We start from the raw sequence: 14,153 nt of genomic DNA on the forward strand, positions 1-14,153 counted from the left end.
CTCACCTCCCTATTTTGAGAGTTACTATTGAATGAAAAATGGTAACATTTAGTTGCACTCATCGAAAGGCACAGTAGAATTTGCCTGCAACAATTCACATTTTTGCTACTTGTCTGCTGCTACTGTGCAACTCAGGTGCAAATTAACATTTCACTGAGGTCCACCATCATTCCAGCTCCATACCGGCATTTATATACAAGGCTCAGGTAAGCTCAATGTTTAGTCCAGTGATGGGAATACATTGTAAAGAGCAATTCACCATTGAGATTCTACTAAGAGGGCAGATAGACTGCCGGTTGGTATTCCCCCCCCCCCCCCCCCCCCCACACCCCCCCACCGCCCCCCGCCGCTGACCTTCTGGTCCCTCAGTTACATTCCCACTCTACCAGCTTCAAGTAGTCTGTTTGAATGGCTGTTCTCCCTGACACATTTCAAAGTGACGTTATAAAAGGTAAATTTTCACTGTACCAATGCACAATGGCGGCCGTGCGGCACGCCACCAACCCACGGCATCACCAAAAACCCTATTGCACCAAACAAACCAAATGGTGACTGTGTGATGATTAAATGTCTGAAGAACCCATGCGGTAACTGCACCTGACCTGCCGTCACTGGTAGCAAGAGCTGGTAACATGCAGAGTCTTGGCAACATTTTTGTCAAGGTGGCCAACCACAAGATCAACTCCAGGCCAGTCTGTACCTGCGGAGCAACAGAGGGATTGGCCTGAGAACTTCTTTCTCACAATGCAACGGTTTCATGAAGGATCGGAAGATCTGATAGCACTGGGAGTGGCCACGAGCTACTGTTCCTTTGTATCTGAAAAGCAGTGCGTGATTTCGCAAGGGCCCAGGAAACACTGATCACACGGTTTTCTTAAAGGAACACCCGTTTGCTACATACTGTGGAGCCCTCATCTTCTGAAACCGATCTGATCAATACCTCCAGTTTTGAACAGTCAACAAGTCAGGCAACGAAAATAGCCCTGAAACCCAGGCCAAGAGAATGCCATAATACAATTGTAGAGTAGGAGCACAAACGTTCCATGTTGGAATGGATGGCAAGAACTGTTTTAAGCACATTAACTTTCCTAAGCTATAGCCAGTAACAGATGCATGGGTCCCTGTAAGAACACGTGCAGCGCCGATTCTGAAATAATTCAGAATACTTCCTAAGATTGCGAAGTGTTGATAAGGGTTAATGCTAATCTGCAGCCAACTTACATAACTTCAATAATTTACGAACCTTTTTTTACAAGAGCACTTCAGAATATTTAACTCTATGACATAACCACATGTAGAAGCAGTTTAAGCGTGTAATGCACTTCGCCAGTATATTTTGTACACAAACATGCAGTCACTTGATCTATCGTTTTTAAACCTTTCACATTCTTCTGAAATATTTAAACCTCCGTAATTTTTGTTTGCAACTTAACGAGCACCTTGGCAATCAGAATCTGAGATTTTTAAGTCAATTTTTCTCAGTTGCATGGTTAAGATTCTTGTGTCGTGAACAGTCTGATTTTTAAATGGTTCCTCACTGCTTTCGCTCGTCCTGTTAATTGCAGGTCTCTTTATACATAACCCCTGCTAAAGCGTCTGACGGTTTATCCCTTTCTTTTCGAGAAGAGCCAGACTGGCTATGTCTTGTGACGTTGCTATGGATACTGGCTTGGTGACTGGTTCAGACAGGGATGTGGAGTTGCCTTGTTGTTCAGCATGCGCCTTTGCAGCGTCTCCCACCTTCCGTCTTTCCAATGTTGCAGGCACCACAGGGATGGCCATTTTCACTGGGCCCAGTACACTCTTTGCCACTGTGGCTAAGTGGTTGACGAAACCTGGCTTGTCTGTGCATGACGACACTGCTGCTGCTGGAGATCCTTGCCCAGCTCCGCCTGGCATAGAGGTGGGCGCCTTCTTTATTTTAATATCCAAGCCTCCTTTACTCTCGAAAGATGCCTCACAAGTTCCTTTGTAACAGTTAGCTGGGGCACCTTTATCTACAACGTCAGGTCTTTTGGCCGGTTGCAAGAGGCAATCCTGAGGCGAAATCGCATGGGTGCTGACGTTCTCCTTCTCACTCTTGTGTGGCTCTTCAACATGACCTTCACTGCTATCTTTGGTCGCACACGCCATGCTCTTCTTGTTGTCCTTTCCATCGCTACTCCCCGGAAGTTTTGCTGGCTCCAGCTCAGCAGGAAGTTCTGCTGACTTCCCCTTCTCCTTAGGGCCCGGCTGCGAACCAGCTGCTGGAGATGCAACCCTTGTCTCTGACCTCTGACCTGGCAATTTCACAGTGCCACTGTCCGGTGTTAGATTACAGGCACCGTCCTGGCTCTGGGAACCAGATCCCAATGGTTCAGTTTGAATTCCTTGGTGTCTCCTGTTTGCAGAGTCGACGCTGGAGCGTGTCTTCTTGGCTTCCTTGGCGCGTGCTTTCTCTGGAGGTTCTGGAATGCGGTTTGTTTGGACTGACTGTGCAACGTTGGCATTAAGGCTGGTTGCTGCGGGTCCTGGAGACATTTTCAATTCAGAAGGCGTTGGCAAAGTATCAGGTCTAGGGATTTGTGTTAATCCAGAACACTTGTCCATGCGTATTGCTGAAACAGAGGAAGGAGGGACACCGGACTTTCCTCTTATGGTACCAAATGGTGCTTCCTTATCTAAGCTTTGATCCAAGGGCATTGACTTTTTGGCTGCTCCTGTTTCTGAAGATGGATCAGAAATTTGGGGCTTTGATGCAACGGTTTTTCCATTTGACTCCTTCACTGACGAAGGAAGAAAACTATTTCTCCCATGGTTCTCGGCCATACTTTTGGTAACATCACTCGTCCTGCCAGAGCTGTAGTGAGAGGTCATCGAGGAACAGGTTCTTGCTGTTTCTTCTTGATCTGCATTGAGCCCATCTACTGGCTTTTCCTCGTGATCGCTGATCTTAACTTCTAGTTCCTGTACTGGGTCAAGTCCTTCTCCTCTTTCTTGTCTGATTGTCGAGAATATATCTCTATCAATCAGCGGAGATTCCTGTCTACCCAGTTTCCTTACAGCCAACTGACGGAAAGTCCCCACTTCACTGCCATCGGCCTTTGATCCCAGGACCTCTCCCTCCGACTCCATCAGGCTCTGAAGACTAGTATCACTATGAAGGGCATCCTTCCGGAAGTCTGAATGGGATGCCTCGAGGCTGTGCTTGCGAATTGCGAGCTTCTTCTCAGAAGAAAGCGGTATGGATAGTTTCTCCGCGGACTGCACCCTCTTGAGTAAAGGAGACCTGGGTGGCTCTGCGCTCTTGGGTCGTGGTCTGACCACCGGGGGCGACGAGTGCAACTTGATGTGGAAGGTCTGGGTCGTGTTGGAGCTGCCCACAGTGTGGGCAGGCAGAGGGAACGAAGGATGCTGGGGGGAGGGGTGAGTTGGCGATGGAGTATGAGCGAGGGGAGACAATGGGATGTTCCCTGCCGACTTGCACCGTGCTGATCTGTACTGGCGCTGGAGCTTCGGGGACAGGCCATGAAGGCTGCTGGGCCGGATGTGGTGCGGGGTGGCCGGGGAATTTGGCACACTTGAGCCAGGAGAGCTACTTTGAGATGAGTTGCCCCCTCCTCCTGTGGGGAAGAAGAAAAATGTATCAAACTTAAAATATGGACACATACATTTGAAATCAATTTGTTCTTACCGAAGCTGAAGGGGAAGCTACATAAGTGAATGAGGGAGAAAGCAATAGGGGGAATTGTTGTTAGTGTGGGGTGAATGCTGGGTGAAGGCTTGTGTGGAGTATAAGCACCAGCCGGGACTAGTTGGGCTGAATGGTCTCTTTTGTGCTACAATTCTACATTCCCTCTAACTGACCACACAATGTATTTAGGTTATAGGGAATACAGGGATGATGTAGTAGTAATAATAATAATAATCTTTCTTATTGTCACAAGTAGGCTTACATTAACACGGCAATGAAGTTACTGTGAAAATCCCCGAGTCGCCACATTTTGGCGCCTGTTCGGGTACACAGAGGGAGAATTCAGAATGTCCAATTCACCCAACAGCACGTCTTTCGGGACTTGTGGGAGGAAACCGGAGCACCCGGAGGAAACCCACGCAGACACAGGGAGAACGCGCAGACTCCGCACAGACAGTGACTCAAGCCGGGAATCAAACCTGGCACCCTGGAGGTGTTGAGCCATAGTGCTAACAACTGTGCTACCGTGCCGCCCACGTACTGGAACGCCAGCAGAGTTTTGGTCCTCACACCCCTGCTCCAGACACCAAACCGCTGATGAGGAACACATCAGGAAATCAATTGGTGTTCTCCTCAACAGATAGACAAAGCAGCAGTGGGTTTCAAAAGCTCTTAAAATTAAAATTGCTCTGTAGATTCCCTTTCACCTTTGAAAGAAAAAAAGGTTTCATGCGCCGTCGCTCCCCTCCCACTGTGCGGAATCGGCTGTGTCGAGCAGTAATACCTAAGTAGCCAGAGTCTGGCGTTGGTCTGTAGCTCTGTGTGGGTGAGCGGGCGGAGAGGCTGTGTGTGGGCGAGCCAGGTAAGCTGTCGCTGGATGAGAGCGAGCGGTTCAAGGATGAGAGACTGCGGCTCGTGTGCAGCAGGTTAGACTGTTTGGTTATCTTTCGAAACAAAGAGCTTCGCTTCTTACCGCTGGAGAGGGAGGAGGAGGAGAAGAAAACAGACAGCTTGAGTCATCCAGAGTTAGTTCGCGAGCCCATCAATCCACAAATACCCTTCCGACTGATTACAGTTCAGAGCAGTCAACAGCATCAATAGCAAAGGAGGATTAAAGGATTATGAGGGGAAGGCAGCATACCCGTCCAAACATGTTCCTTGTACTTTGACCCTTTGAGACCACTTCATGTCAGAATTGGACTAAATAGTCTAAGGATATGCAGATCACGATTTCTGTAACAAAGTTCGCTATGTATCAGGCTGATTCATGATTTGTCATACACTTTGAGATATTTCTAATGTGGAGTTACAATAATAGAGGCTTTGCCACTTACTGAATTTCAGCCTCTGATCTGCCCGGCAGTAATGCAATAACACTCTAACACCACAGGGAATCAGCTAGCATCCTCTCCAGTTAGTAGATAAAGTAGCAATGGGTTTTAAAAGCTGCCAAAATGAAAACTGTTTTGCAGTTCATCTTCAAAAAAAAATCTGAATTGTCCAATTTATTTCGCCATGTTAAGAGGTACACTGTTAAGAATATCCCAAGGCGTGTGATAGACAGGAAATAGTACATTCCAGTACCAATCTGCCCCTTTACCTTTCCTGCCCTTCCTTTCCCGTGCTTTTCTTATTCCTCCTGGCCATTTTGGCTTTGTAGCTGGAACGCCTGGCTGGTCCAATCTTGATGGAAGTGTTCTCAAATGGCGTTGTGGTGACAGTCACTTTGTTTCCACTCTGTAGAGAGAACAGACACGTTCAAGGCAGACACCAACTTCAGTGCCAAAGCTGTCAACTCTTCAAACTTAATGTTAGCCGATGAAGGCAGGCGAAACGTTAACATAGAACATAGAACAGTACAGCACAGAACAGGCCCTTCGGCCCTCAATGTTGTGCCGAGCCATGATCACCCTACTCAAACCCACGTATTCACCCTATACCCGTAACCCAACAAACCTCCCCCTTAACCCTACTTTTATTAGGACACTACGGGCAATTTAGCATGGCCAATCCACCTAACCCGCACATCTTTGGACTGTGGGAGGAAACCGGAGCACCCGGAGGAAACCCACGCACACAGGGGGAGGACGTGCAGACTCCACACAGACAGTGACCCAGCCGGGAATCGAACCTGGGACCCTGGAGCTGTGAAGCATTTATGCTAACCACCATGCTACCCTGCTGCCCTGCTTGGGATTAAGAAGCTGCAAGTTCTGCCGGCCAGGTACTCCACCAGCCCCGCAGTGGTGGCGGCTTTGCGGATTTGGATTGGAGCTTGGTGGGGAGTTGGAGGGAGGCGTATGGGCAGGCGCTCTGAGGAGGGTAAATGCAACCGCAACATGTGCCAGGCTCGGTTTGATTCAGTTCAAGGTGGTTCACCGGGCCCACATGACGGTGGCCCGGAGGAGCAAATTCTTTGGGCTGGAGGACAAGTGTGCTAGATGTGGGGGAGGACCAGCGAACCATGTCCACATGTTCTGGGCGTGTCCAAAACTCAGGGGATACTGGCAGTGATTTGCGGACGTCATATCCCGGGTACTGAAAACAAGGGTGGCGATGAGTCCAGAGGTGGCGGTTTTTGGGGTGTCGGAAGAGCCGGGAGTACAGGAGGGGATAGAGGCTGACGTTGTGTCCTTTGCTTCCCTGATAGCCCGGCGACGAATACTGTTGGCCTGGAGGGACTCAAAGCCCCAAAAGACCGAAGTATGGCTGTCGGACATGGCGAGCTTTCTCGGCTTGGAAAAAATCAAGTTCGCCTTCCGAGGGTCACTATCGGGGTTCACCCGGAGGTGGCAACCATTCATCAACTTCTTTGCGGGGAACTAATCGTCAGCAGGAGGGGCGGGGGGGGGGGGGGGAGGGGGTAGAATAGTGTAGAGTAGGGGGAAGAATAGGCGGGTCTATCTGCGAGAGCGGTACTGTTATTTGTACTATGTTTTTTGTAATTGGTATCTGCACACTAATGTATATTGTTACTGTTTACAATGCCAAAAATACCTCAATAAAATTGTCTGTTAAAACAAAAAGAAGCTGCAAGTTCTGAAGTTTCTCCGCACCATGAAACAATCCTGCTCCCTGCCAGGGTGGCATCCTCCCTCCCATCCTCAGGGAGGCTATCCAGGGCAGCTACAGGTCTCGATCTCGCAGGGTGCAATTTTCAAGCGGCAGTGACGGGAAAACTCGCCGTGAGGGATTTGGAGGACAAGAGCCCTCATCCTGACCAATCAAGTTCTTTACCCGTCAGTCTGGCCTCAATAAAACTCGAGAGGGATTTGTAGGTGTAGTATTATTTATTTTTAAACAACTTGCAAGGCTGACCCGCTCTATAGAGATTCAGAACACATGCAGTCTTCTGAAGCTCCCAGAACCGAGTGAAATCGGAGACAAAGAGAACTCTACACATATCATTCAAATGGCATCAAGTTTCACATACAAGATTCCCATAGGTCATCCTGTACACCTCCTGGCCTGGCCATATATTCTGATTGGCTCACTTTGCATTCCTCAACCCTGGGCCTCTTGTTACCCAGCATCCTTTTCACCACCCTGCACGAGGCTCCCCCCCCCCCCCCTCCCTCCTAGCCACGCTTTGCTGAATCCCTTTGTCCTTTGTCTGTGAGCTCGCTACCATCAGACTGGCTCACATCTACATTATTCTAACTAATAATCCTATTTTATGTCACATTTGTTTGTTCAATTCCTCAATCCCACCAATTTGTGTCTCTGAAGCAGCTAGGAGAGAATGGGATTTCCCCCCCCATCAGATTGGGAGGCATTGGAATGCCGGAGGAGCCTGTGCCGTAACCTGACTATCATGAATTAAAGGCAGTATGGGGTAATAACACAGAAGGATGAGATTCTCTGGTCTCCCCACGTCGTGGTTCATGGCGGCGGGAGGCGGAATACCATTGGCCGGTGGCGGGGTCTCCTGGTCCCGCCGCTGTTGATGGGATTTTCCATGCCAGGGGTGCACCATCGGCAGGGCTGGAAGATCCTGCCAACGTGAACAGTTGGAAGATCTCGCCTTAAGAGCAAAATAATATGAGAATTATAGTGTAGAGCCGAGAAACAGCTTTGCCCCAGCTAGTCTATGCCCATCGGCCCATCGAGTCTGCACCGGCTCCTGGAAAGAGCCCCCTACCCAAGGTCAACACCTCCACCCTATCCCCATAACCCAGTAACCCCACCCAACACGAAGGGCAATTTTGGACACTAAGGGGCAATTTAGCATGGCCAGTCCACCTAACCTGCACATCTTTGGACTGTGGGAGGAAACCGGAGCACCCGGAGGAAACCCACGCACACACGGGGAGGATGTGCAGAGTCCGCACAGACAGTGACCCAAGCCGGAATCGAACCTGGGACCCTGGAGCTGTGACGCAATTGTGCTATCCACAATGCTACCGTGCTGATGATGTGTAAAGCCAAGGAGCTCAACTACCCTCTAGGTGCATCCAAAAGATCCCGAGGCAGTATTTGGAAGATGAGCAGGAAAGGTATTCCTGGCTTCCGGGCCAATATTCGTCCCTCAATTAACTTTACACAAACAGATTATCCGGCCAATATTATATTGCTGTTCGTGAGGACATCTTGACTACAATTGGTTGCCATGATTTCTACATTATAATACTGAGTACATTTCAAAAGGGGCCTCACTGTAGCATGGTGGTTAGCATCAATGCTTCACAGCTCCAGGGTCCCAGGTTCGATTCCCGGCTGGGTCACTGTCTGTGTGGAGTCTGCACGTCCTCCCCGTGTGTGCGTGGGTTTCCTCCGGGTGCTCCGGTTTCCTCCCACAGTCCAAAGATGTGCGGGTTAGGTGGATTGGCCATGCTAAATTGCCCGTAGTGTAAGGTTAATGGGGGGATTGTTGGGTTACGGGTATAGGGTGGATACGTGGGTTTGAGTAGGGTGATCATTGCTCGGCACAACATTGAGGGCCGAAGGGCCTGTTCTGTGCTGTACTGTTCTATGTTCTATGTTCTTCATTAACTGTAAACTACTTTGGAATTGACTGTGGCCGCCATACAACTACAGGTCTTTGCTTTCCATTCTTCATTTATGGGCTCACCCACCAATGGAAAAGTCTTCCCTATGTCTGGGTCTGGGCTGATGAGTGGAGGTTCCTGTGACAGGCAGCAAGCAGCACCTAGAGGGGCAGGTGAGACGAAGGCCCCGAGACAAGCAGTGAGTAGCACCTAGAGATCAATCTGTAGAATCAGTTTGGGTGGAGCTAATCCATAGAATACCTACTGTGCAGAAGGGGCCTATTTGGCTCATCGAGTCTGCACCAACCCTCCAAAATAGCACCCGACCCAGGCCCGCTTCCCCCGCCCTATCCCCATAACCCCACACATTGATCCTGGCCAATCCACCCAACCTGCACATCTTTGTACTGTGAGAGGAAACCGGAGCACCCGGAGGAAACCCGCACAGGCACAGGGAGCACGTCCAGACTCCGCACAGTCACTCAAGGTCGGAATCCAATTCAAGGCCTTGACGCTATGAGGCAGCAGTGCTAACCACTGTGCCGCTCTAAGAACCAGAGAGGGGCTTGTCGGCATGGTTTATAGGCCACCAAACAGTAGAGGTAATAAATCAGGAAATTAGAGGTGCATTTAGCAAGGGTAATACAGTGATCATGGGAGACTTCAATCTCCATATAGACTTGGTAAACCTAATTAGCACTAATGCTGTGGAGGATGGACTCCTGGAATATATTTGAGACAGGTTTCTAGAACAAAATGTTGAGAAACTAACTAGAGAATGGGCTACTTAAGATCTAATATTATGCATTGAAAAATGTCTAATTAATGATCTCACTGTAAAGAAATCTTCAGGGAATAGTGAGCATAATATGATAGAATTTTTACATTAAATCTGAAAGTGTTTTATCTTAAACTTGGGTCTTTAATCTAAACAAATGAAACAACAAATGCAAGGGGCAAGGAGGCTGTGGTGGATTGGGAAACTGCATTATAGTCTATGGCAGTCGACAGACAATGGCTAGCATTCGGATCCTGGGTATCCTTGTTCATTTGTCACTGAAAGCTAATAATCAATTGGAAAGGCAAATTGAATGTTGACCTTCATTGCAAGAGGATTTGGGGACAGGAGTAAAGAGATCTTGCTGCAGTTGGATAGACCCTTGGTGAGACCGTACCTGGAATATTTGTGGACAGTTTTGATCACCTTCCCTTCGGAATTATATACTTGCTGTAGAGGGACAGAGGTCTGCAACAGAGGTTCACCAGACTGAACGCTGGATAGTGGGATTATCCAATGGGAAGAGATTGGGTTACTGGGCCTGTATTCTCCAGAGTTTAGAAGAATGAGAGGTGAGCCATATAAATTCTTAGAAGGTTTGGCAGCGTACAGGTAGAAATGATATTTTCCCTGCTCTGGTAATGGAGGGGGGGCTACAATCAGGAGACACAGGTCAGGATTTTCCGGTAGCGGCAGGTCGGTTCGGTATTGGCTGCCAGATCTTCTGGTCCCCCTGAAGTCAATGGCCAATTGCGTTGCTTGGCGACCGAGCTGCCAGGGTGGTGGGGGGAGGGGCACCTTCGGCAGGACCAGAAGATCCAACTTGCGGGAAGGTCTGAAAAATCCCAGCCACATTCTCGGAATGAGACCGTGAGGAGGAATTTCTTCACTCGGAAGAGGATACATCTTTGAAATTCTCCGCTCCAGATGCCTATGGAGGCTCAGTCATTGAGTACGATTAAGACAGAGATGGATAGATTTCTAGTTATTGAAAACATCAAGCGATATGGGAATAGTGCAGGAAAATGGTGTTGAGGTAGAAGGTCAACCACAATCTAGTGGAGCGGCTGAACAAGCTCGAGGGGCCGAATAGCCTACATTTACTCTGACTCCCCATGTTCCTATTTGAAACTTTCCTGTGAAACAGATGACAATCACAGATCAATTGTACGATTGAAGAGACAATGGTGTCTTGGCATAGATCTGCCGATATGACTAGGTTGATTTGGACATTGAGTTACAAAGATATTAAGCATTGTGTATTCAAAGAGCAAGTTACCTTCAGTATGAGTTCCACAACTTCTGTATGGACCAGTCCGTGTACAGGCTCCCCATTAACATGAGTTATAAGGTCTCCAGCACAAAGACCAGCCTCGTGGGAAGGTCCTCCATCTTCTACATGCTGCAACGTGGAAAAGAGATTGTTAACATTTCACCCCACTCTCAGACTGTCCTCAGAGGTAGCTGGAACTGCTCCCCTTTCGCTGTTTGGTATTTTGAAAGTGCTTACTGGACATTTGTGCTCATATAGTGGATTTTGCAGGAACATTCAATCGTGTTAGTTCCTGGAAACACAAGAGCACAGAAGGAGGCCATAAGACAAGATATGGACACAGAATTAGGCCATTCGTTCCCTCCATTATGCTTCTGTTGGCTCTTTGGTAGAGCGATCCAATCAGTCCCACTGTCCTGCTCTTTCTCATAGCCCTGGAATTCTGTAAGATGGTGTTTTAAGTCAATCCAGGTGTGTGAGTCTGTAGTCAACTATTTAATTGTTGCCTGTATTAAGAAAGGTTTGGTAGAGTCGTGTTTGACTGTCTGTTAATGTTGTGTCTATCTGAGTTCGCACGGACTGTGATTGATGAAGTAGTGCGTTGCACTGTGGTCTCATGGGCTAATTAGGAACCAGAACCACTGCGTTAGCTGTTCTCATTAAAAGGACATCTCCCTATTTCGCAGTAGCAGAGGTGTTCCAGCTTTCCAGCAGCAAAGGTAGTGAACACTGTCAATGAGAGGGGATCCACTATGTTACGGTGCATGGCGCTGTTCTGGTGTTTGAGATCTTGGCAGCTCAAGGGGTGGAGATTGGGAGATTCCCAGGAACTGTGGGCAGTGCCTTGTGTGGTGATATGCATCACTGTAAATACACAAGGGGTTAATGTAAATACACTACGACTAAGTAAACACTAGAGGGAGCACCAGAGACATCATGACATGCAGACATGCAGCTAATGAACACATAGAATAGGGCACGACCAATGGGCAGTCAAGACTACCACAAGGGGGCATTACACAACCCATATATAAGGACAGGGCACACATGCTCTGTCTCTTTCCACAGGCGACACTTAAAGGACAGGGGCAGATCAGAAGCATCACACCCACCACGTGGCTTAGAGCAGACTGGTTAGTTAGACTGAGTTACTATAGCAAGATTAGCAGGAGAGTCGAACTCATAGAGAACTGTGCTAATGGTTCAATAAATCACACTGAACTTACTTCAAAGTCTGGAGTATCTTTTGGTCAAAGCTGCATCGAGTTGCAGCCTGTGTTATCTCAGAGTACTTAACACAACACCTTGCAAATAAAAGGGTTCCTCGTTGTTTCACTCCGTGCAATATCCATTCACGTTTCTATGCTTACATTCCCTCTCAATGGTAAGTGACTAGAACAGAGCTCCTGTGAGAGAGTTCATTGTATACACAGCACACGAATAGGCCTTTCAGCCCAACCCTGAATCAACCATTTGACCAGCCTTGTCAGTGCTGGCTCTCCGAGGGAGCCATTCACTTTGTGCCATCTCCCCACCTTCTCTCCGTAGCCCTGCATGTTCTCCTTTTCAGATAATAATCCTATTCCCTTTCGAATGCCTCAATTGAACCTGCCTCCACCACACTCTTGGGTAGTGCCTTCCAGATACTAACTATACGGTTTTCCTCTTGTCAACAGTTTAAGATAATTTCCTTGCTTTTGCAATTTATGCCCCCATTAAAGAAGACCAAGATACCTGTGAAAGGGGAAATGTTGGACAGGCTGAGTTCAGAAGAATGAGAGATGATCTTATTGAAATATATGATATATGTGACAAATGTATAAGGTGGCCCAGTAGTATAGTGGTTAGCATTGTTGCTTCACAGAGCCTAGGACCCAGGTTCGATTCCCGGCTTGGGTCACTGTCTGTGCGGAGTCTGCACGTCCTCCCCATGTCTGCGTGGGTTTCCTCCGGGTGCTCCGGTTTCTTCCCACAGTCCAAAGACATGCAAGTTTGGTGGATTGGCCATGATAAATTGCCCCTTAGTGTCCAAAAAGGTTAGGTGGGGTTCTAGGAAAGGGCGTGGGCCTAGCTCGGATGCCCTTTTGGAGGGTCGGTGCAGACTCAATGGGCTGAATGGCCATCTCCTGCAGCATAGGGATTATGTGATTCTATTCTCTGAAAGGCAGGCCCATGTTCAGTTGCAGTTTTGCCTGTCAATCTTTGATTCCAATTTATCTGGGCCAGGTGTATTCTTACTCCATTGAAGTTGGCTTTTCCTCAGTTAATCATCCCTAGGCCGGATTGCTCCTTGACCTTTTCCATCGCCAACCTGCACCTTATGTTCCAATGATCGCTGTTCCCTAATTGTTCCACTACCGACTTCCATTTCCAAGAACCAGGCCTAGCAGCGTCTTCTTTCTCCTCTCCTGGATTTTGCTGCTGTTCATACTCCACCCGAGTGCCCTCCCATCCCATCCACCCCCCTCGACCTTTCAGAATGCCTTTCCATCCCTCTTTCTCTCGTGTATTCAAGGTTCAAGTCCCACCCTCGGACCTGATGGCCAAGGAAGGCGCATTCATAATGTGGACACGCTTCACATCTTTCCGACATACAGCAACTCGGGCTGCCTAGGAAATCTGTAACACAACACCACCGCATGTCTAGTTTCCTCTTGGAAACATCTTGCCTCAAACAATACCTGAAGGGGTGGCAAGCCGAGGCAAACGCTGGTTCCTGGTGACCGCTGGTCAACCCGCCCAATGGTACTTACCCAGACCATGTGGTGGACACTGTACACGTCACTGTCTCCCATGTAGACCCTGATGGCGCGAAGTGTGAAGCCGTACTTCTTTCCTGAGCGGTGGATGGTGATTGGGGACTTCAGACATGTGACTGCAGGCGAGAAGTCCCGGCTGGGTGAGGAGTCCCGTGAAGACGGATTAGACGACAACGATCGTGGCGACATGGGGCTTGCCAGAGGTGAACTGGTGTGTGGATCTACTGGGTATACAAAGAAGAGGCACAGTGGGAACAGCTGAGAGGCAGAAACCGTCTGTGTTAGAATTGAGCGCATCACTGGAGTACCCTCACAGCTGTGAACTATACAGCTGGCTGCCTGGTTTTGGCCATCACCGAGATTTCTGTCAGGTTGGACAGTGCATGTTGGCAGGCTGTTTAACTGTGGGCGCCATTAAAAACCTAACCTAATCCAATGCTCAAGCGATGCTCATATGTGAGGCGTAACAGTCGTTCAATAACAAGCAGAACGACGAACCCAGGCAGACACGTTCGCTTTCTCTAACCCAGAGCAATATCAGTCTGTACAGAGCCCATGCTGGATAATTTAACATCACCCACTCATCGGGAAACACAAGGGATTGGGTTTTACATCATGCGCGACATTGCTCGATATTAGCTGCTTGAGAAAAGGCAAAGAATTAAATGTTAAAACGAAGAAT

At 48.5% G+C, this 14,153-nt stretch overlaps 1 protein-coding gene across 5 annotated transcripts in view; it reads right to left on the reverse strand.

The window, feature by feature from the left end:
* Positions 1-348: 348 nt before the first annotated feature.
* The window catches only part of LOC119957102 (microtubule-associated serine/threonine-protein kinase 1-like), a 170,688-nt gene continuing 156,883 nt past the window's right edge, over positions 349-14,153 (reverse strand). For 3 of the 5 annotated variants that reach the window (XM_038784796.1, XM_038784797.1, XM_038784794.1), the window contains 5 exons: positions 13,466-13,695; positions 10,719-10,841; positions 5,274-5,410; positions 4,458-4,648; positions 349-3,602 (listed from right to left, as the gene is read on the reverse strand). In XM_038784796.1, coding sequence (XP_038640724.1) covers positions 1,588-3,602; positions 4,458-4,648; positions 5,274-5,410; positions 10,719-10,841; positions 13,466-13,695 — 2,696 coding nt within the window. In that variant the 3' untranslated portion in view covers positions 349-1,587. The remainder of the gene's footprint in view (positions 3,603-4,457; positions 4,649-5,273; positions 5,411-10,718; positions 10,842-13,465; positions 13,696-14,153) is intronic. The other 2 variants (XM_038784799.1, XM_038784795.1) reach the window with 1 other exon arrangement.

The sequence above is a fragment of the Scyliorhinus canicula genome, chromosome 25 (assembly GCF_902713615.1).
Source record: "Scyliorhinus canicula chromosome 25, sScyCan1.1, whole genome shotgun sequence".
In the NCBI taxonomy this organism is placed as follows: Eukaryota; Metazoa; Chordata; class Chondrichthyes; order Carcharhiniformes; family Scyliorhinidae; genus Scyliorhinus; species Scyliorhinus canicula.